At 40.5% G+C, this 22,411-nt stretch overlaps 1 protein-coding gene across 2 annotated transcripts in view; it reads right to left on the bottom strand.

The window, feature by feature from the left end:
* LOC144691028 (Golgi apparatus membrane protein TVP23 homolog A-like) overlaps window positions 1-22,411 on the bottom strand; it is a 50,498-nt gene that overhangs the window by 1,309 nt on the left and 26,778 nt on the right. The window contains exons 4-7 of one of the 2 annotated variants that reach the window (XM_078559030.1): window positions 20,334-20,423; window positions 19,501-19,632; window positions 16,959-17,087; window positions 12,264-12,308 (exon numbers count right to left, since the gene is read on the bottom strand). In XM_078559030.1, coding sequence (XP_078415156.1) covers window positions 12,282-12,308; window positions 16,959-17,087; window positions 19,501-19,632; window positions 20,334-20,423 — 378 coding nt within the window. In that variant the 3' untranslated portion in view covers window positions 12,264-12,281. Of the gene's footprint in view, window positions 1-12,263; window positions 12,309-16,958; window positions 17,088-19,500; window positions 19,633-20,333; window positions 20,424-22,411 lie in introns of those variants that run through there. The other variant, XM_078559029.1, reaches the window with a different exon arrangement.

A 22,411-nucleotide genomic window follows, 5' to 3' on the forward strand; every position in this document is an offset into this window, starting at 1 on the left:
AAGTCTATTTAATGAATTTTCTTTTATTCATTCATGCGACATGGGAATCAGTAATTGCCCATCCTTAATTGCCATTGAGGTGGTGGTGGGGAATTGCCTTTTTGAACCACTGCAGTCCATATGGAGGTTACCCACAATGATTCAATTTTTCCATAACAGTTTTGATACAACTGAGTAGCTTGCTAGGCCATTGCAGAGGAGAGTTAGAAGTCAACCACAGTGCTTTCAGTCAGGAGTCACAGGCCAGACCAGGAGTGGACGAATGATTTCCTTCCCTAAAGGGCACTGACGAACCAGAAAGGTCTTTACGACAATCGATGATAGATTTTTCTTCAAGATTTAAATTAAATTTAAATTCCACCAGCTGCCATGATGGGAGTCTCTAGATCATTAATCCAGGTCTCTAGATTACTGGTCCAGCAACATTACCACTATGCTACCATTCCCCGATGTAGACTTAGCTGAAAGGTTAAACAAGTTAATAGGTGCTTACAAGTTAAAAATACAGCATGGATATTCCAAGGTTGCGAAATTCAGTGATGTATTAAAATCAACATTACTTGGACCTTCAGTTTAGTATTAAAGAATGCACCTGGTAGGATACAGCCACTGGTATGACAAATTAGCAAGAGCAGTGGCAGAGATATTTAGAGACCTGTTGAAAAATAGCACATATAGTAATGGTTTCTAAGATGGGAACTAGGGCAATCTGGTTAAGTATCGATCATTTAGTCAAACATCAATGCCTGAATTTTAGTAAGTTAAAACGCCTCACAACCAGCAAAGCTGGTACTGCTGGGTGTGTACGAAGATGGACTGAAAATTGGGTGAGTGATGAAAAACAGGGTCTGTGAACGGAGGTAGCCAAGTGGGATCCTGCAGGGCGAGGTATTCTGTCATTTTTATAAATGATGTGCAGGAACACACCAGTTATTACTTTTAAAAAGTTCCAGGTGACATCAAAATAGCACATGCAGTTTATGCAGTGCAGGGAAGGGAGAAGCTGCAGAAAGATCTAGATTGTTTAAGGAAATAGAGCAGTCTTTCCACACCTCAAGCACAAAAGAGATAATGGATTTCTTGAGCCTGAAGATTAAGACTGTGAGTTATTATCTTTGCCATTACTTCCCTTCTGGTCTCCAGATTTCCACCAGCACTACCCTGTGCCTGTTGTCCTGCACTTACTCATTTCCTGAGATCTACCACTACTCCATTGATCCAGTTCTCACTCTCACTGGTCACTCTGCACAACAAAGAATCGGGAGTGGGAGTAGACCACATGGCCCCTTTAGCCTGCTTTGTCATTCATTACGATCATGGCTGATCCTCTGTCTCAACCCCTCTTTCCTGCCCACTTCTTACATTCCATGATTCCCCGAGATCCTAAAAATCTATCTCAGCCTTGAATATACTCAATGATAGAGTACCCACAACCCATCAACCTTCTTAGGCAGAGGATTCCAAAGATTCACAACCCTCAGTGAAGAAATTTCTCATCTGTCCTAAATGTTCAAAGCTTTAGTGTGAGACTGTGCCCTGGTGTGCTAGATTCCCAGCCAGGGGAAACAACCTCCGTCTCATCTATCAAGCCCTTTCAAAATCTTGTATGTAGCTATGAGATCACCTCCCATTCGAAACTCGAGAGTATGGGTCCAATTTACTCAGCCTCTCAACATAGGACAACACTGTCATCCCAGGAACCAATCTAGAGAACCTTTGCTGAACCACCTCCAACACAAGAATATCCTTCCTTAAATATGGATACCAAAACTGCATGGTACTCCAGGTCTCCCCACAACTTCGATCAATTGTAGCACAACTCCCTATTCATGCACTCCAACCCCTTGCAATAAAGGCCAATGTGCCATTTGCCTTCCTAATTGCATTCTGGACCTATATGCTAACTTTGTATTCGAGTACAGACTACCCAACTTACCCTGGTGTTTGTATCTTCAGAACTCCAAGCCATGACTAGCTGAAAAAACACAACTTTTGAAGCTCATCCAGAGGCCAATTTTCCAGATGTGCCAGTGAGATTCAGCAGGCAGAAGTTTAACTGTTGAAGTTTATACTTAAATGGAATTTCCGATAAGCAAGAAGCATAACCAAAGTTTGTACTTTGTGCCAGAAATTTGTACTTGCGTTTTTTCTTGTTCTAATTGTTTAGATATTAGATTTATTTCTTCTGAACTCGGAACTCAATGACAGAGATTCTATTAATTGCTTAATTTTTAATTATAAGGAGCTTAAAAAGTTCCCTGCTGGCAGTCTAATGGTTAAAATAAAGGTGAAACCATTAGAAAGAGGCAGTAAGTGGAAGCCAACTTATAATACATATCCTCCATGAAATTTCTCTCACAACTGATGTCTTCCTTAAAAAAAAGTGTTACACACATTCTGCGGGAGAACCAACAACTGTTTTATCTATTTTTATAGAAAGCGTTTTCTCCAAATGTATCAACCTACAGCCAGACAAGCTATATTTAGTTGTGGGGATTCTGGCAATGATTATTGCTTTTGAATTTACAAAACTCAGAAGTTTCCCATAAAGATACAAGCAGTCTGTAACTGTTAGTAGACTTGCAACATTCTGCATTAATCTAACTTCATAGTTTAAATAAAAATCTGCAGGCATTAAAACAAAGAACTTTGAAAGATAAGGAAGGAAAGAGATGCAGATAAAGTCACTAATGCTGGATTTTGTTCCTCTTGCCCAATTTATTTTACTTCATTTTGTTTTTTTAAATTAACTTTTTAATGAATTCAGAAATAAATGAAAACTGCTTTAGTGCAGTTGCAGTACATAAGTCATCAATTGAACAATGTCCATGCAATACTTTGCAGACAGAAGAGAACTGGTTTCAAGTCAAATGTGATCAACATTCTTTTGCACAAATGTTTTAATACACAGTATTTCCCTACGACATTGTTTGTATTAATTTTAAACTGTGGGTAGAACTGTATGGTAATAAAACTGATTCAGAGATCACCTCAATTAAGTGACACTGGCAAGTTTGCTGCTGCATGCAAACCATTCTTCCATGTCTCATCAGAAGCCAAACTAATTAACAATTCAGATTCTACTGTAAATAATGTAATTTTATACAATATTTTCTTACTCCCAACACTTGGGTTTTCCACCAGTGGACACAATGGTAAAACCAAAAGTCATGACCTGCCTCAGTGGTTTTGGACCAAATCAATTTTTAAAATACTCAGTCATTTCTGCCATCACTGGGGAAGCACCCAACCCATGAGTAAAAACGAACATCACTCCACTCATTGCATGGGAGAATGGAGGCTGCCTTTTGGTAACTGGTAACAAACACATTCTTAAGGCACTTACAAACAGGGCAGTTTTACTGTCAGGAAGATGTAAACCTCAAGGATACTTATATAACACTTTGCACAAGCTCAGTACATTCCAAATAGCTTTATAGCTATTGAAGTACTTTTGAGATGTAGTCACTGTTGTAAGCGTAAGGAACATTACAGCCAATTTGTGCATGGTCGGGTACCATAAACAGCAGCGTGATAACAACCAGATAATCAGTTTTTGGTATTGGATGAGGGATAAATATTGGCCAGAAAACTGGGGAAATCACTTGGGATCTTTTACGTGAGAGTACAGACAGTTTAATGCCCTACCTGTAACAGTCATATCTGACAGTGTAGCATTCCCTTAAGCATCAGCTGAGTGTCCGCCTAGATTTTGTGCTCAATTCTCTGGAATGTGACTTGAACCCACAACCTTCTGACTCAGTGGTGGGATTGCTACCACTGAGTCAGTCTACTTAAAGGAAAAAGATTTCAAGCGACAATGCTAATGTCCTCTCTACACAGGATATAAATGCAATTCTTTTCATTTTCCTCCTTTTATGGGTTAGCTGGTCTTCCTTTGTCTCACCTTATGAATGAAACATCATTGACACAGTCCTTTTATTTTCCCATCATCAGCAGCATTTCTCTGATCTCTCCACTTTCTCCCCCATGTTATATTATTAAAGTTTTCTCAGGGATACTTTTAACTATAGGCCGTTTTGCATTCTGGTCGGTTTCTGTGATTTCAATGTCAAATGGAAAACTTCTCTCCCTAAGCGATACATGTCTGTACTAATATAAAAAGTTCCTAGTTGGAAAATATTAACCAAAGTACTTGGCTGACAAATACTTCTGTAGTGACATAATGGAACAGAATTTTATGCTAAGTTTTTATAAGGACACTAAACAATTCCAGAATCAACACGGCTTTGAAAAAAATCTACAAAATATATTTTTTTAAAGCAAAATGATTTTTAAGATTTACAAAAATTTTCAGAAAGATTAAATAGTATAGCTAGAGTTAAATTAGGGTGCGGACTACTGCCCAGTACTTTGATACTGCTGCCTTCATGAAACAATGAAACAGCTTCCATACACACAATGAATAATCTTTCTTGTCATTTATGCTTCCAAACATGCTGAAATCACTGAGTACATAAAAGGTATTCTACATCAAGGCAAGGTTATTTTGTGAATGAAGACAAATACATAAGAAGTGATTAATCAATTAGATTATTCCACTTACAGACTACAGTAAGCATAAATACGATCTTTAAGTTTGCTGGAAAATATGGAATGTGGTGCTGGGAATGCAAAGAATAAGTACCAAGTGATTTGGTTAAAATCTTTAAGCCATAAATATGACTTAAACTATAGTTTTGAAAACATTGTTTCTTACCTTAATATCACTGATAGCATTAGTTAAAATGAAAAAAAAAAATACATTAGGCAACAAAAATAACTGCTGTGCATTTCAATAGTTCTTAGGTACCACATCTGACCACTATCCTGTATTAGGGATATTCAATACAAAAGTAGTTATCTATCACTGCACACTGATGGAAACTACAGTTACTTCTGAATGATTAAAAATTTACATTTCATAAGCTTTATAAAACCACATGAATCATTCAACTTTCTATGCACAATTATGAAAGTAATTTTAAAAGTGCATTTTCAACCCAGCAGTGATGCATTCAAAGTTCATGATTCATTTACAGATTCAAAACTGCGGTCATCACCCTCCTTAAAAACCACCCTTGACATTTCTGTTCTTGCAAACTATTACCGATTTCCAACCTCCCTTTCCTCTCAAGTCCATGTCCATCTTTCCTGCTGCTCCATGCCTGAATCTCCTCAGTTAGGTTTCCACCCTGCCATAGCACTGAAGTGGCTCTAGCCAAAGTCACAAATGATATCCTCTGCAACTAGTCACAGTGCATTATCCCTCCATGTCCTCCACTTTCTTGCCACCTTTGACTTGATCTTCCACACCATCATCCTCCAACATCTCTGCCGTCCATCTAAATGGAACTGCCTTCATCTGGCTTCAACCTTCCCTGCATAGCCATAGGCATCAGGGGGGTCAACTTCAATTGGCTTCCTTTCCCATTCTCACATTGTCACCTCTGATGACCGTGAGGATCTCTCCTTGGCCCCCCTCTCCTATTTCTTATCTAATGCTGCCTCTCAGGGAAAATTAGAAATTGGATCAAGTTCCACATGTATGCTGACAGCATCCTGCTCTACTTCACCACCACCTCTCTTAACCCCTACAGTACAGAAACAGATCATTTGGCTCAACTAGTCTGTGCCAATGATAGAATTACATAGAAATAGCAACAGAAACATTTTCCAATTAAACACTGGAAGCACTGAAGCCATTGTCTTCAGCCTCTACCACTTTGTTCCCTTGCCATAGATTCCATCCCCCTCCCTGGCCACTATCTCAGACTGTACCAGATTGTTTGCAACCTCACCATATTTGATGGAATTGAGCTTATGGCCCGAAATCCACATCTTCAAGGTCGCCTACTTCCATTTCCAGATCACCTCTGCCTCAACACAGCTGCTGCTGAAAAGTCTTATCCATGTCCAATTATCCCAATGCTGGCCTGACCAGCCCCACATCTTCCATCCTTCATAAACTGGAGCTCATCCAAAACTATTCAATCAGTATCATAATTCATACCAAGGCCATGCTCACTCATTATCCCTATACTTGCTGATCTACAGCCATCACTGGCACTCTTCAAAATTCTTATCCTCATGTTCAAATCCCTCCATTGCCACAGCCCTCCCAAATCTGTGTGTGCCCAAACCCTCCAAGAGCTCTGCATTCCTCTGATGTTTATCTGTTTTGCCTTCTGCCCTTTGTCTCAGCACTGGCAGTCATGCCTTCAGCTATATAGGCTCAAAGCTCTATACCCCTCTACTTCACTCTCCTCTTTTGAAATGCTTTCTAAAATATATCTGCATTGTCTCCTTTGGAAATTTTTGTTTGATTACATTCTGACGAAGCACCTTTGGACATTCTACTAACTTAAATGCAAGTTGTAGTAGTATTGTGGCTGAAATCATATCTTCTAGCTATGTATGGTTTCTCGTTTCCTGATGAGTTTCTAGAGCTCCCTTTCCATTCTGATAAGCTTTTGAATGTCCATTCATGTGCAGTTCCTATAACTCAGTGTTTTGTGATTTTCATAGCAGTAATAAGAGATATCAAAAAATAGAAATTTTAGCAATAGTGTAATTGTAAGCAAAACCTTTCATACTGTTATCATGTGACCGTGCAGATAAATCAGTCCTAATCTTAGGGGCAGAGCTTTCTAGCCTTGGTCTCAGTACAAACATGTAGCTTCATCAGGAGCTCGGTAAATAAAGTTTACTGTTTCTTACAAGAAACCTGCTTGATATTCCAAGTTTATTACAACTGGCAACGAGGATATGTAGCTCCAAAGCTGCACCTCACCTCTTGAATGTAAGTATTTTGATTTTTAAGGGAAGAAAGAAAAGTATACTTGCCAGCAATGCCTCTCTTCAGCAGAATTGACCCATACGAAGATTAGAGTCAGTACATAGGGCGCCTAGGTTTCTACATTGTGGTGAATGAAATAATGGTGGAGGAGGAACAGAAGGCAATTCTCCTAAGTGCGGGAGTAAAACGTATAACCTAATCCGTAGTCTGACAGCTCCAAATACGCCAAATTCCAGATCCTTCAACGAGCTAGTAGACCTCGTGAAGGCACATTTTCAGCCTAAACCATTGGTGATCATGCAAAGGTTCAAGTTCAACGCTAGAGTAAGGGCCCCCCGATGAGTCGATCGCAACATACATTGCAAAGTTAAAACAGTTAACGGAGTACCGTGACTTCGATGTTACTCTAAATGACATGTTGCGAGATCGTTTGATTTGTGGCATACACGACAGCACCATTTATTTGCACAAGTTAATACAGACTTGAAGCGCACCATGGAGATAGCGCTAGCAATGGAGAGTGCTGAGAGAGACTCGCAGGCTTTGCAGAGTGTGCAACATGGCGCCGTTCTGCAGATGAGGCGGGAACCTGCCACCGGTCATGACACGAAGACCAGTGAGGCAACCGCGAAGTGGGACACAGTCTTTCCCGCTTGAAAAATTAAATACTGGAAGCAGCTCACCGGTAATTCAGAAATTAAAGTGTTACTGATGTGGGGATAATCATGTACCAGAAACCTGCAATTTAAGTGCAGGGCGAGATCAAGGCAGCCATTCAGACAGCAGGCTAAATTGAATGAAGTGCACAATATAGATGAAACAGAAGCTGCTGATACTGATGTCTATTCCCTATACAATCTCAAGGCCAGAAAAACTGAACCAATCAGCGATACCTTTCAAGTAAATGGGAAGCTTCTAGTCATGGAGGTTGACACAGGAGTATCGACCACAGTGACGGGAGAACACATCTTTAAATACCTCAGAGAAGTACCCAGCCATTGAGTTTGGAGCAAACCCACAGCTCAGCTAAAAACATACACTGGAGAAGCAATACAGGTGAAAGGCAACACCTCTGTACCTGCATCCTACAGGCAACAGACAGCCCAGCTGCCATAGTTGTTGTAAGAGGTGAAGGACCTAGCCTTCTGGGCTGTGATTGGTTGAAAGAAATTAAACTCAACTGGTCAGAAATTTTTCAAGTTAACAGGAGGAAATCCTGAGTTGACAAGGGAATATGGTGGTGTCTTTTAGAATGAGGTAGAAGAACCAAAGGACCTTCACAGGATGCAAGGATCCCTCAGGTCAGAGCTGATTCCACAGGAAAATCGTGGAGAGAAGCTAAACGAATACAGTGCCACTCTGAACCAACTGAACCCAGTTGTAAGAAAAAACTTAACAACGTTCAATGTTCAAAGAGGAAGCCGAAAGATACAAGAGAGACAGAAGAGTTGAAGGATCAGTTGACTGGGACAAAAGAGGCATTAGAAGGAAAAGTTATGGAACTGTCCAAAATGCAAATGGGTAGCTCAACCCCTGAACTGAACCAAGTTAAGATTTCACCAGAGAGAAATTTGCCTGACTGTGAAATTAAAATGAAGGATGAGACAAAACCCTGTGGCAAACATAAGAAAAAACAGAAATCAAATCTGAAAGGCCAATAGGATATGTATCCAGAACCCCCTATGCAGCCGAGAGGGGTTACTCACAAATTGGAAAAGGCAGTTTATCTTGTCATATTTGGAGTAAAGAAGTTCCATCAATATTTGCATGGTCAATGCTTCACCATAGTGTCAGATCATAAGCCACTGATGGGTTTGTTTAGTGAAGATACAGCAATCCCACTGATAGCCTCTGCTGGAATTCAAAGATGGGCTTTAATTTTGTAGGCATATGAGTACACTTTTATACACCATCTGGGTGTGCACATAGCAAATGCAGACACCCTCAGTTGTCTTCCTTTGCCAGATAGCACTACATATACACCAGTATCGCAAGAGGTTGTACTTGTGTTGAATTTCCTGGACTCCTCACCGGTCTATGCGAAACAGATAAAGAATTGGACAAACCAGGATCCAAATCAAGAGTCCGAGAACAGGTATTGCAAGAATGGTCAAATGTACAAGTCTGAAGAATTAAAACCATTCTATACCCATAAATCTGAACTGAGTTATCAAAATAGTATTGTTATGATCCCCAGTTGAGGTTACCCCTGGACAAGCCTGATCCCAGGGTGGAACCCAGCTTCATAGATCCGAACTTTTATTTGTTTGTTCAGATATGTGAAGTATAGCTACTGAACAGAGTCACAGGAGTCAGCTGATGAACTTTTAACAAAATAAAATTTTTAATCAACAAGAAAGGAAGGATGAACTATATTACAATACTCCTTCACCCACAACTATACCTTTCCAGACATAAAGATTTGTAAGGATAGCACAAGTTACATAAACTATCTTATACCCCAATGTCCACAGTAAGTACACACTCCATGTAGGCCAATAGGCAACCTGTGGACAGACATACCACACTCTGGAACCAAGTGAAAGATGTCACCTCAACCAAATGCGATGGATCTTTTCAACTCCCTCCAGACGCTTGTCACACCCGTGAGTCAGCCAGTCTTACGAAACTCCGTCTTTCATATGAGGGTTTCCAATCTCCACTCTCTAAGAACTCGCCTTGGAATCTCCTCCCAAACCGATGCTTTCTCTCAGACACCTTCCACAAGGGTTCACCTCCAGGGTTCCTAACTCTCCTTCCGATGTTCCTGTTCCTTCGGTCACCACATGCATTCAAGCTTTCTTCCACATACTGACTCAGCTGTCAACAGTACATCACTGCTTCACATGCCCATAGTAAAGAGCTACAAACATTCAGTTGCCTCTTTGGACCTTCTGGCTTATCACAAGCCTTTATCTCTTTAAGCTTGAAGCCTTTCTCTGCTCCTCACTCTTAACTTCACTTAACAGGACCTGTTCCAGGTTTCTGTCCTTCCTTTGACTAGAAGGTCTTCTTGATTTTCTCCTGTTCCACTCCCCTGGATTTCTTCTTTAGCTTGGGACTGGCTATCTGCCCCTTCCAGGTTGCCTCTGCCTGGCAGCTGTCTTCAAAACCAACTGAGCTCAAACAGCTTACAAATCAAACTGCTATTTCTAGTTTCTTGTGTGTGTGTGTCTGTGGGAGGCGCTGCCTCTCTAGACCCTTGTTGCTCGGCAACAGCCCAGTTTTTCTACTCGTAAACTCTCATTAGAAATGCAGGCACCTTTTAAAGTGAAACTAAATCTCAACTTGACCTTCTCTTTACACACAGACGCAGAAAATACAAATCAAACTTAAACGTTAAGGCTAAAACTCATTCCTAACACCAACAAATACCAATATAACCTACTTAAACTCTCTCTATTTCCTAACAGTATCTTGTTATGGGGAGCAAGAGTTATCATCCCTTTGCAAGGAAGAGAAACATTATTGACAGAGCTTCATAGTGCGCATACTTCTAAAATGAAGATGCTCGCATGAAGTTGTTATATCTGGTGGCCAGGTACAGACAGTGATATAGAAAAAATGGTTAAACACTGTCTCCAATGTCAGCAACAGCAGAAGTTGCCCATTTCAGCTCCATTGCATCCATGGGAGAGGCCTGGTCGACCCTGGGTTAGACTACGTATAGACTATGTAGGTCCATTTTTAGGTACTACGTTTTCAGTGATCATTGACAAAAAGTGGATGGGTGTGTATGAAGTGGGGCCACCAATCGTGTGCAACTATTGAAAAGCTGCACCAATGTTTTAGTGTACATGGCCTACCAGAAGTTATTGTGTCAGATAATGGTACTGCTTTCACTAGTACTGAATTTCAGAGATTCGTGAACCAAAATGGGATTAAAGATGTCAGAACAGCACCGTTTCACCCTCATCCAATGGGTTAGCAGAAAGAGCAAACATTTAAAACAGGCATGAAGAAACTATCCAAAGGAACATTAGAAACAAGAATTTCAAGATTTCTTTTCAACTATCGCACAACTCCTCATGCAACCACGGGTTCAACATCTTCGGAGTTGCTAATGAAGTGCCACCTTCGTACAAGATTGAGTCTAGTATTCCCTAACTTAGAGGGGAAGGTGGAGAAGAACCAGAGTAGTCAGAAAGTGAATCGTGGTGTTCACATTAAAGACCAAAAATTAACTGAGAGAGAGACAATTTTTGTGCAAAATTTTGCAACTGGACTAAAAATGGGTTCCTGGTACAATCGTCTCTGAAACAGGACCTTTGTCATATCAAGTGGAAGTGGAAAACAGGATTGTTACGAAACATGTGGATCATCTCAGAAGTCGAGACACACACCAAGTTACTCCACCTGAAATCGTAGTCGAACCTTTGATCCCCGAAGTGTCAGACCGACAAAGCAAATGTCTCTGCTGAAGTAAATAATTCTGAATTGTCATTGTCTAAGGATGTCCCTGATGCTGCAGTTCCTGATCAAGTCGATCCAATAGAAGAATCTAAAGTTGTAGAGTTGCTTCGCTCTACCCGAATCAGAAAACCACCTTAAAGACTAAATGTGTAATTGCGTAAATTGTATATTTGTACATGATATGGGTAAAGATATTTTTGTAAGTAAGAGTGGTAAAACAAAATCAAAGGGGGCGGAATGTAGTAATTGTAAGCAAAACCTTTCATACTGTTCTGAGGATCATGTGATGGTACAGAGGAATCAGCCCTAAGTGCAGGTAATCTTAGGGGCGGAGATTTCTAGTCTTGGTCTCGGTACAAACATGTAGCTTCATCTGGAGCTCTGTAAATAAAGTTTACTGTTTCTTACAAGAAATCTGCCCGGTATTCTAAGCTTATTTACAAATAGCAAGCCCATCTTGTTATTTTTTGTTTAAAATTGCCAATATCACTTCCTGTGAAATCTTTTGGAAGCAATCTCTATTTGATTATGAATTACAGTTGAAGGAAAACAGCTCAGACTGAAGTTTAAGACAATATGAGAAGGGATAGATCAGTGATATCACAATGCAGGGTCCTATTCAGGAAACAGTCCCTCTATTTTCCCTACAGTTCTCCGCACAAAAGAATGTGTAAGCAAGGATGTTAAGGTAGAGGATAACATACAAGATGGAGCATAAATTAATGCAAATTTTAAAACTCACTCCTCCAACCCTTAAACAGTAGGAAATAAGTTCTCCTGCAAAGCAGACCTTTAGTTTGTTCAATGTAATAGATTTCACTGAAACAAAATGGTGTAAACCCCACATCGCCCTAAAAATGATCCTCAATGCTTAGTATAAGGGCTTTGGTCTTTTGACACCCTTAATCTTCCCACTAAAAGTTAACTAGTCACTTGACAAAATCGTACTTATTTAACTGAATTTATGTTACACTGGATAGCTAGATTTTTATTTTAAAAATAATTGTTCCTTTGTTTCACCTTATGAGAAAGTGTGATGTGAACACTTAACTATTGCATTACCTGTAGTTTACAGCTCTCCAAATATGATGTCCGACTGAAAAAAATTACCAGGAGTTAGTGACACAAGCTGAATAGATACAAAAAGCGAGTTCACGTTCTTCTGTATGCATCCTTTGCGACAGATTTTCATATAATGAAAGATTTTCAGAATACAATGCAAACATCAATAAGAATCAAGGGAAGACATGAATGGCTCCTCCAGACAAACATATTCTACAAACTTATCTCTTTCATGGCAACCTTTAGCAGTCCCTTTAAGGGCTGCCAGTTAGGCTATGAGTATACCTGGCCTTCCTGAACACAACCAAACAGGTGCCAGCTGTATTCAGGGCAATCCAATTTTTCACCTGTAAAGGGCTTAATGCCTATTTCAGGTGGGGATCCTGGATGCATACTCTTTTGCCTACACCAATGGGGTAGGCGGTGACGTAGTGGTATTGTCACTGGACTAGTATTCCAGAGACCCAGGGTAATGCTCTGGGGACCTGGGTACGAATCCCACCACGGCAGATGATGAAATTTGAATTCAATAAACATCTGGACCACAAAACCATTGCCAATTGTTATAAAAACCCATCTGGTTCACTAATGTATTTTAGAGAAGGAAATCTGACGTTCTTACCTCGTCTGGCCTACATGTGACTCCAGATCCACAGCAATGTGGTTAACTCTTAAAGGCCCTCTCAACAAGGGCAATTAGGGATGGGCAATAAATGCTGGCCTAGCCAGCAACACCTGCATCCCATGAACGTAAAAAAAAGGAGGAAACATCTGGCTCATAATGAGCGTGCACTTCCTGTCTTTCATATTGGAGGTTTAGGCACCCATTTAGTGCCCAAAACTAATACGGTCCTATTGAATTTCTAGGTCCTTTCTTGGATTACAAATTAACGTTATGTCCTGGGTTCTCTGCTGGAACGATAAAAAATGAAATCTACTGCCCTATGCTCTCTCCATAGCACTGCGTCTTCCTCCTTCAAATATTTATCAATTTTCTTTTTAAAAAAGTGTTATCCAACATAGACCAGTGCAAACTACCCAGATCTTACATCTTATAGCATGGCCATCTACCAACGATAAGTACCTCTCTTCATATTCTGATGAAGATAATTTAATTACTTGCTGCAAGTGCTCATGAGGCAGTGGGTGGGATCCTTCACACCCCCAAACTGCAACTGGGACTGTTCCTTCACTCACTCTTACAGGCATTTAATGGACACAAAGTTTCTTAGATAAAGTAGCTGTCTGAATTGGTCATCCACAGGCTGACAATTACTGCCAGTTATGGTATTAACAGTTAATTCAATTTTTTTGAAACTTTTGTGAAATCAAAAATTTATAAGAGAGAGAAAGCAGTGACAGGTGATGGCCATGCACACCTGCGATTTCTTACTCCATGTGAAAAGAACTGTGGAAATCCTGAGGTAGATGTCCATCAATTGTGCCAAAGATGGGGAAATAGAAGGACAGCAGCCAGCTCTGAGTTTGTGAGGAATCTCTGCTAGCCTTCCTTTGCATTCTATTACTTTCCAGCAAAGCATAGGGTGAAGCTGTGTACCAGGCTAATCCTTAGATTATTATACCATAGTCGACGCTGATGGTACAGTCTGGTTGTAGATCTGCTTGCAGCAGGCGATGTATCTCAGGATTACCTGATAAATCAAACACCACTTCACGGACAAGTGCAGGTATGCAGATGCTGCTGTTCAGGATATTGTCAGGAGGGAGCCAACCTTCTCAGGTACATCATGACCTGCCTGGCAACCTCTACGGCCTCCAAAAAGCACAGGTTTAGAACAATTCCCATGGAAAAGTTACTATGGCACTATTGCACAGAAGTAGAGAAAAAAAATGAAACACCACAGCAAAAGCCATAAGGCTAAATCTCAGTGACAAAAGGGGAAAAAAAAAATAATAAATTAACTTTGGCCTAACTTTCAGCTGATTTCCACCCAATTTAACTGGACAATCAAAGGAAATGCTGTGGGATGGGCGATAAGGGAAAATGGTGCACATGATGTAATCCTATTTGCACATCAGTGTACATGGATCATGGAACTGCCGTGAGCTGTCAGATACTGTGTGCTCAAATTAAATCCTGATTGAAGAATCTAATCATACGAACATACAAACAAGGAGCAGGAGTAGGCCATTCAGCCCCTCAAGCCTGCTCTGCCATTTAATAAGATCATGGCTAATCTGATAGTAACCCGAAATCTGGATCCCACCTACCACCAAAAACCTATCACCCCTTTGCTTACCAAGAATTTATCAACCTCTGCCTTAAAAATATTCAAAGACTCTGCTTCCACCACCTTTTCAGGAAGAGAGTTCCAAAGACTCACAACCCTCTGAGTGAAATAATTTCACCTCATCTCTGTTTCAAATGGGCGACCCCTTATTTTTAAACACTGACCCCCAGTTCTAGATTCTTCCACAAGAGGAAACATCCTCTCCACATCCAACCTGTCAAGACCCCTAAAAATTTTATATGGTTCAATCAAGTCACCTCTTACTCTTCTAAATTCCAGCAGATACAAGCCTAGTCTGTCCAACCTTTCCTCAGAAGACAATCCACCCATTCCAGGTATTAGTCTGGTAAACCTTCTCTGAACTGCTTCCAACGCATTTACATCCTTCCTTAAATAAGATGACCAATACTGTACGCAGTACGCCAGATGTGGTCTCACTAGTGCCCTGTACAACTGAAGCATAGCCTCCCCACTTTTGTATTCAATTGCCCTTGCAATAAATGATAACATTCTATTAGCTTTCCCAATTACTTGCTGTACTTGCACACTAGCCTTCTGTGATTCCTAAAATTCCACACAATTTTTAGAGAGAAAATCCCCAACAAAAATGAGTGCGCCCAGCTGAAAACTCTAAGCTGATGTGTCAAGTGTGCAAAATTAGTCTTACCAAGTATCTATATCTCTCACTTGGAGAAAACAAAATATCAAAAGGCAACATCCATTTCTAACTTCAAGCCACAATAGTAAAAGAAATCTTGTGTAATAGCGCTGGGGTTGAATAAAATTAAAAAGGAGCTATTCCTTTCACGAGATTGCAATATTGTCTCTGTTACGGTTTCAGTTGCACCTGTTTTAACTTGCTGATCTTTTCCATCAGGGACATTCAACTTTTGAGTGGAGAGCCTGAGTAGGCTGCATAGGTTTATGCACAACCGCACATTCCCAAGTTCAAAAAGCAAGACATCCAGACAATAATGGATTCCAACCCTGCAAGCAAAATAAGTTTACGCCCTTTCCTTCTTTATTTCTCATTTTCAACTCTCTCCTCCAAAATTTGTACATGTGGAAGCATCAGCTCTTTCAAAGTTCCTGAGCCTGGATAACCGGTAAAGGCTCATTCCTGATTGGTGGATTTTGACCAAACAGGGTGAAACTTTTTCTGGACCTCCAAGCCTGGGAAGTCAATAGAGTTGAAGTTTAAAGCAACTTTGTCCAGATGTGCGCAAAGAAGAAAGAAATCAACAGGACTTGGGAGGTCAGATTAAGCAGCTCATGGGACCATTTGGTCCACAGGCTATTTCCTGAACATCTCAACTGTACCTTGACCAAGTGCTTACAAAGGAATAAGACTTCCACAAGCAAGGAGCCTCTGCTAGCTACATAGCCACAACTCCAGTGAGTTGCAGAAAACCAAATGATTTAACTGAAACACTCTTTAAACCCACTATGGGCTATGGACAGTTAAGCTTGTAGCACATCTATAGAAAAGCCCAAGTCCAAAGTCTTCGTGCAAATGATCGCTGGATCATTTGACACTTACACAAACAAATACATTTATAATTTTAGTCAGAGCACTCCATGTGAGTAAATGAATGGGCAGAACTGAAAAATGATCAGTTCAATCAATAACAAGCAGTTGTAGAAGTACATTATTCCATTTCATACATTTTGTTACAAATAGAGCATACCATGATCACAAGTGGGTCTGACAGCATTTATGGAGAGAGAAAGAGAGTTAACGTTTCAAGTCCATATGACCTACGGACTCGAAACGTTAACTCTGTTTCTCTCTCCACAGATGCTGTCAGTCCTGAGTTTTTCCAGCATTTTCTGTTTTTATTTCAGATTTCCAGCATCCGCAGTAATTTGCTTTTATGATCACAAGTGGCTTCTACTTACATTCAAAAATAAAGCAGTGCATTTTTTCTGTGGCTGGGATATTGAATTTTGCATTTGACAAGTTAATTTGTCTGGGAGGAAAGGCTAGTCTGATCCTTGCACATCTCAATGTCCGCTGTCAACATAACCCAGCTCACAGCCTGCTGGAGAAATACTTGAGCGGAGAAACAGACCTGCCATTTTTTTCAACAATGAATCACTTTACCTCAAACAAAAGCATGTACTGTCTAAAAGAAAACAGCTTATATAGCGCCTTTAAAATAAAACATCTAAAAACATTAAAAAGTTACTTGAAACTGGAGCTTAAGTTTGGGTCCACCATTTGGAGTATAACTCTAATGCTCGACTTATTTGCTTCAAAGTTGACTTTCCTTTGGTGTGAAATGCTTTACAAGAAAGATCCAAAATATTTTTTCTTGAGATCTTCATTTAGAAGACACTTTCACTAAGAACGTAAAACACTTTCAAAGATGCAGTTAGATGTTCACTGATGCTAACAAACGTTAGTTTTTTGTATATGCTTTTAGCCTTACCCTTTGAAAGAGTTGTTGGCCTAGATACGTTGAAGCCGCTTTTGTGACGTTCTTGTTGCCTCCAAGCTTGCAGCGGATATATCCGTACAGATTAGCTGCTTGTAAGGAAAGTCCTGCTATCACCAAGGCCTGCAAGGTATAACACATTAAATAATGAGCTAAAGATACACAAGGCAAATAACATGGCTGTGTATATTAAATCAGATTAAATGGACAGATTAAATATTAATTAATAGAAAGTAGGAATGAGTTGAAGACAGTAATGCAATTTCTTTCTCTGAATACATGAATATCATATGTTGCAACACCAACTCTACGATTTTCTAAAATTACATTGCCAACTCAAATTTGCAACAGTGCCACACTTTCCAAGGAAATGCACAATCGTAGTAAATCTGAAATTAATAAATACTAAGGTCTGGAATTTTGCAGAGTCAGGCCAACTCCAGAGCCATTTAAAAACAGCGGGCGGGGCTGATTCCAGGACTCCTGCCCCCATTCTGGAATAAACTTGCAGGTAGTGAGCCTGCACTGCCAAACTGGCCAGCTCCATTGCAGGGGTAGGTATCTCCTCACCCCCACAATTTTTGTGGAGTTGGGCCAGCTTCTCTATGACTCATGGTTCATGGCTCCTCAGGAGAGTTGTGACAAAAGTCCAGATTTGGGAACCTTTTGAAAGGGAAGTTCAAAACATGCCCCCATATCATCTCCATGGCCCCATGTTATTTCCATGCCCCTTCATCCAGTATGCACTATGTAAAGAGCCAATGAGCCATGTAATAACAATGGCAAGTGTTTAAAGGCTGAGAAAAAAATACCTATTCACAAACCTCCTTTGGAAAAAAAGAACTGCGGTTCCTACAAACTTTTAAAAGTGTCAATCAGACACGGTAATTATCGCATCAGTAATCACTTCACACCACTTAAACTGGTCCAAATAAACAAACATTCAGACACTGGCAGAGATCACAGAAAAATGAATTATAACCACTTAAAGATGTAAATCAAGCAAAATAAACACTCCACTCAGTTGTCAAAACAGAACCCATGCTGAGCCAATGCATTTGAGAGTCGTGGAGCTCAGTCAAACATTCATAATGAGGCCACCTGGGAATTGTTTCAGTAGAAACAGATGGTCAGACATCTGGGTTTTCCACCTGGGCTCATTATGAATGCTGTGATATGATTTTGGCTTTTTTAAATTCATGGTCATCAGTACAAGATGTTTGCCATAAGTACATTTGGGCAGTAAGATCTTTCCTTTGAGGTCCAGGAGTGTATGTCTCTATTGGATATGCACCTTGAATGACAATTACCAATAAATAGAATGTAAGACTAGTGTGTTGAGCATTGAGTGACGCAATGTGGCTCAAAGACTGAGCACACCAAATTCATAATTTTAGCCCATCTGTGGCAAGGAATTAACTGAAGGTTGGGAGATGGGAAGAGAGGATAAACAAAGACAAGTCACCAGTACTGCACAATTTTTTTATTCATTCATGGAATGTGAGCATCTCTGGAAAGATCAGCATTTACTTTCCATCCCTAATTGCCCAAGTGGCTTGCTAGGCCATGTCAAGGGCAGTTAAGAGTCACCCCCATTGCTGCGAATCCAGAGTCACATGTAGGTCTGACCGAATAAAGAGGGTAGATTTCCTTCCCGAAAGAATATCAGTGAACTTGTTTGGTTTTTATGGCAACTCAGTAGTTTCATTGGCATCATTACTGCTACTAGCTTTTTATTCCCGATTTTGTTTAATTAAATTTAAATTTGATAAGGTACAAGATTACTGCACAAGATAAGAGCTCATAGTTCGGGATATTGGATAAGCCATCTAACAGCAAACAGAGTGTCAAGATAAATGGGACATTTTTAGGTTGGCAAACTGTAACTACTGGAGTGCCACAGGGATCAGTGCTGGGGCCTCTAATATTTATGATCTATATCAATGACTTGGATGGAAAGATCAACTGCTTTGTGACCAAATTTGCTGATGATACAAAGATAAGATAGGAGAGCAAATTGTGAGGAGGATATGAAGAGTCTGCAAAGGGGTATAGATAAGTTAAGTGAGTGGGCAAAAGTTTGGCAGATGGAGTATAATGTGGAAAATGTGAGGTTGTCCACATTGTTGGGAAGAATAGAAAAGCAGAATTTTATTAAAATGGAGACAACAGAATGCTGTGGTATAAAGGGCAGGAATTAACTGAAGGTTGGGAGATGGGAGAAAGGATAAACAAAGACTGATCACCCGTACTGCACAATTTTTTTATTCTTTCATGTCCTTGTACATGAATCAAGATATAGAGCAAGTAATTAGGAAGGCAAATGGAATGTTGCCTTTATTGCAAGAGGGTTAGAGTAAAAACTTAAAACATCCATGGCTGGAGAAGTACCAGGAGTAGCCTGGATTTGGCTGCTAAGTCACACTTGTAGGTAGGGTCTGTCCTGTAGAGGTCAAAGAAAATAACTACATTCTCAAAAGAACAAGAAAAAAAAGATTAGTTCATATTCCTGCAGCATTTCTTTAAAATACCTTACCAGCCACTTCAGCTTCAGGGAGAACAAAGTACTGAAGAGAAACACTGTCCATATTAGGGGGCAGACAATCAGTCCAAGCCAGAAGATCTGAGCTTCTGCTTCAGTGGAAGAAGCTCTATTCTTAGGGCTAGTCTGTGAAGAAACAAAAACATATCTACCATAGTTTCTCATTCCAAACTTGAAAATGAGGGAACAAGCACCCAAGGTGAGAGGGGTGGGGTTTGTGGAGAAGAATGAGAGAACAAGCGCATGGAGAAGTTGGGGTGGGGGTTGGGGGGGGGGGGGGGGCGCAAAGAGATGCATGAGGGGCAAGGAGAGATAGAAAGTGGGGTGGGGGGGGTGGGGAGAAGAGGAGAGATAGACATAGAAAGCAGCGGGGAGGAGAGATAGCAAACGGGGGTGGAGCGATAGGAAGTGGGAGGGATGAGAGATAGACAGCGGGGGCGGCGAAGGAGCAATAGACAGCGGGGGCGGCGAAGGAGCGATTGACAGCGGGGGCGGCGAAGGAGCGATAGACAGCGGGGGCGGCGAAGGAGCGATAGACAGCGGGGGCGGCGAAGGAGCGATAGACAGCGGGGGCGGCGAAGGAGCGATAGACAGCGGGGGCGGCGAAGGAGCGATAGACAGCGGGGGCGGAGAAGGAGCGATAGACAGCGGGGGCGGAGAAGGAGCGATAGACAGAGGGGGCAAGAGACTTAGCAGGGGCAAGAGACTTAGCAGGGGCAAGAGACTTAGCAGGGGCAAGAGACTTAGCAGGGGCAAGAGACTTAGCAGGGGCAAGAGAGGCAGAGACCGTACCATTTACTGAATGCTTTCATGTTGAAGCTATTTACCTTTTTGGCCTCAAAAAGCCAATGGCTTTTTCCATCTTCATCAATCTGGTTCCACCAGCGTAAACCGACTAGTAGCCTTCCTGTTACATTCTGCAGTCAACAACATATACAAATCCACAACATTATAATTCATCCTTTTTTTCTTTATGACCCCTTAATCTATTGAATGCGAAAGCAGCCAGAAGGAACCTTTCAGTGGATGATCTAGCAAAGGATTTGTATCTGTTCAAAGTGAACGAATGTTATGGTGTTTGGGAATGCTTTGTTCAGTCCCCACCCCCACTCTGTACCTGGCAGTTGGTAGAGAAACATTCACATGTCCAAGTTGCTTGTGGGCACAGTGAATAGTTCTCCAGGTTTACAAGTTAAACTTTTAAACCCTTGTTCCATGGAGATTTATGGAACAGCACCATGATGCTCCACGCTAATTGTTTATTAATTTGCAAAACATCAGTCAAAACACTGGCAGAGGAAGAGTTTTAAAAGAAATGAAAATGATAGGAACATTTGAGGCAGTGGTTTCCAATAGGTTGTATTCATTTTTTTCAGCGCAATTTACTAGAAAATCAACCAAATGCTAAAAAGCATAATTTTTTTTTAAAATATGGAAGGACACTGCATTATCTGGTCACTTGGAAGCTGACCTGGATTTTTTTTTAAAAGGTGTGATAAATTCACCTGTGGACTGGGAGCAAACATGATTTTCCAAGAAATCACCTAACCAGCATGGCACTTGAGGGGCAAGAGCTGTAATGCTTGTTTGCACTGCAATTATTTTAATGAATGGAAGAAAAAAAGCTGGTTTAAAAGGCAAAAGGTTAGTGATTTACTGGAAATCACATGACAGGAATGAGCTTTCAGTTTTGGGCTTGCATTCTTTTTTTAAATTCAGTTGGGACTGAACAGAGGAAGTGACAAGCTGCCCAGCTTGCACTCTCTTTTCCTTGCCTGAAACCATATGATTACCTAGCTGGATAGGTTATCCTCATCCCAGTGGAACTTCTCTGTCTTTGGAAATCCAAGAAGCTGAAACAAGAAGGATTGATCCAGCTATATTCTCTTCCATGCTGAAGGTTCGTTGGTGAGAACTTCCAAACACAAGGGGGCTCCAGAAGCCTTGTAAACTTTATCCTTTATTTTAAAAAGCCTATCCTCCAAAGCCCATCTCTGCAGGTACCCAACTGTTTGTCCTTTGTCTGTATGTGCGCAAGCGCGCCTGGAATTTTAGTTAAACTTTCAGATTATAATTGTGCGTTAACCAGTTCCTGCAACTTGTTTTTAAAAAGTTTTGTTTTACAATAAATCAATCACTCCTCGTTTATTGAAAGAAGCCTGGTTAAAATCTCTTCTATACTAGGTCTAACAGTAGCAAAGGTAAATAATTGGCCAATTTGGTGAGTGAATTAAACGTTTAAACTAATGGTGCGACCTGCAGAGTAGTGGGGGCTAGCTAAACTGCGCGCTCCTCCCACCCCGGTCATAACACAAGTCAGTGAAAAGATTAAGAAATTTTAAACACAAATTACACAAGTACAAATTGAGTTTCTGCAATTTTTTTATATTAGTTTTAAAAAAATCATGCTAAAAACCAGCCCCGCCGCACTCCCAGGTCAAATTAATTGCCATTGTTGAGTCCCCGTTAATTGTATCAGTTTGTGGCACTTCAAGAAAACTCTTAAAATTAAGTTTTTTTTTAGGACTGAGAACCCTATTGGCTATAATTTTAAAAGCTTTTAAAGTATTTTATATCTGTTTACTAAGAAACTGACTGGTGCTCACCACTGTAATCAGTAGGTGTTTCTGTAAAGTTTTTCAGTTATTTAAAAATCAGGATGCTCACAGGTGGCAGGCAAGACGCTTTTTTTTGTGATAAACCCATTTTCGGCCGTGTGAATAAGAGTACACCAGGCTACCAATCTTAAAATATATCAAGGAATATTATTTAAATGAAATTCTTCAAAATGTGCTGCCCGATTCTACTAGGTCCATGTTAGATTTTACATTTGGTGATTTGGAAATTAGTTTGAGTGGAAACTTGAGACAAAAAACAGCTTCTCGAAACAAGCATAATTTTGAGT

Source organism: Cetorhinus maximus, chromosome 15 (assembly GCF_964194155.1).
Source record: "Cetorhinus maximus chromosome 15, sCetMax3.hap1.1, whole genome shotgun sequence".
In the NCBI taxonomy this organism is placed as follows: Eukaryota; Metazoa; Chordata; class Chondrichthyes; order Lamniformes; family Cetorhinidae; genus Cetorhinus; species Cetorhinus maximus.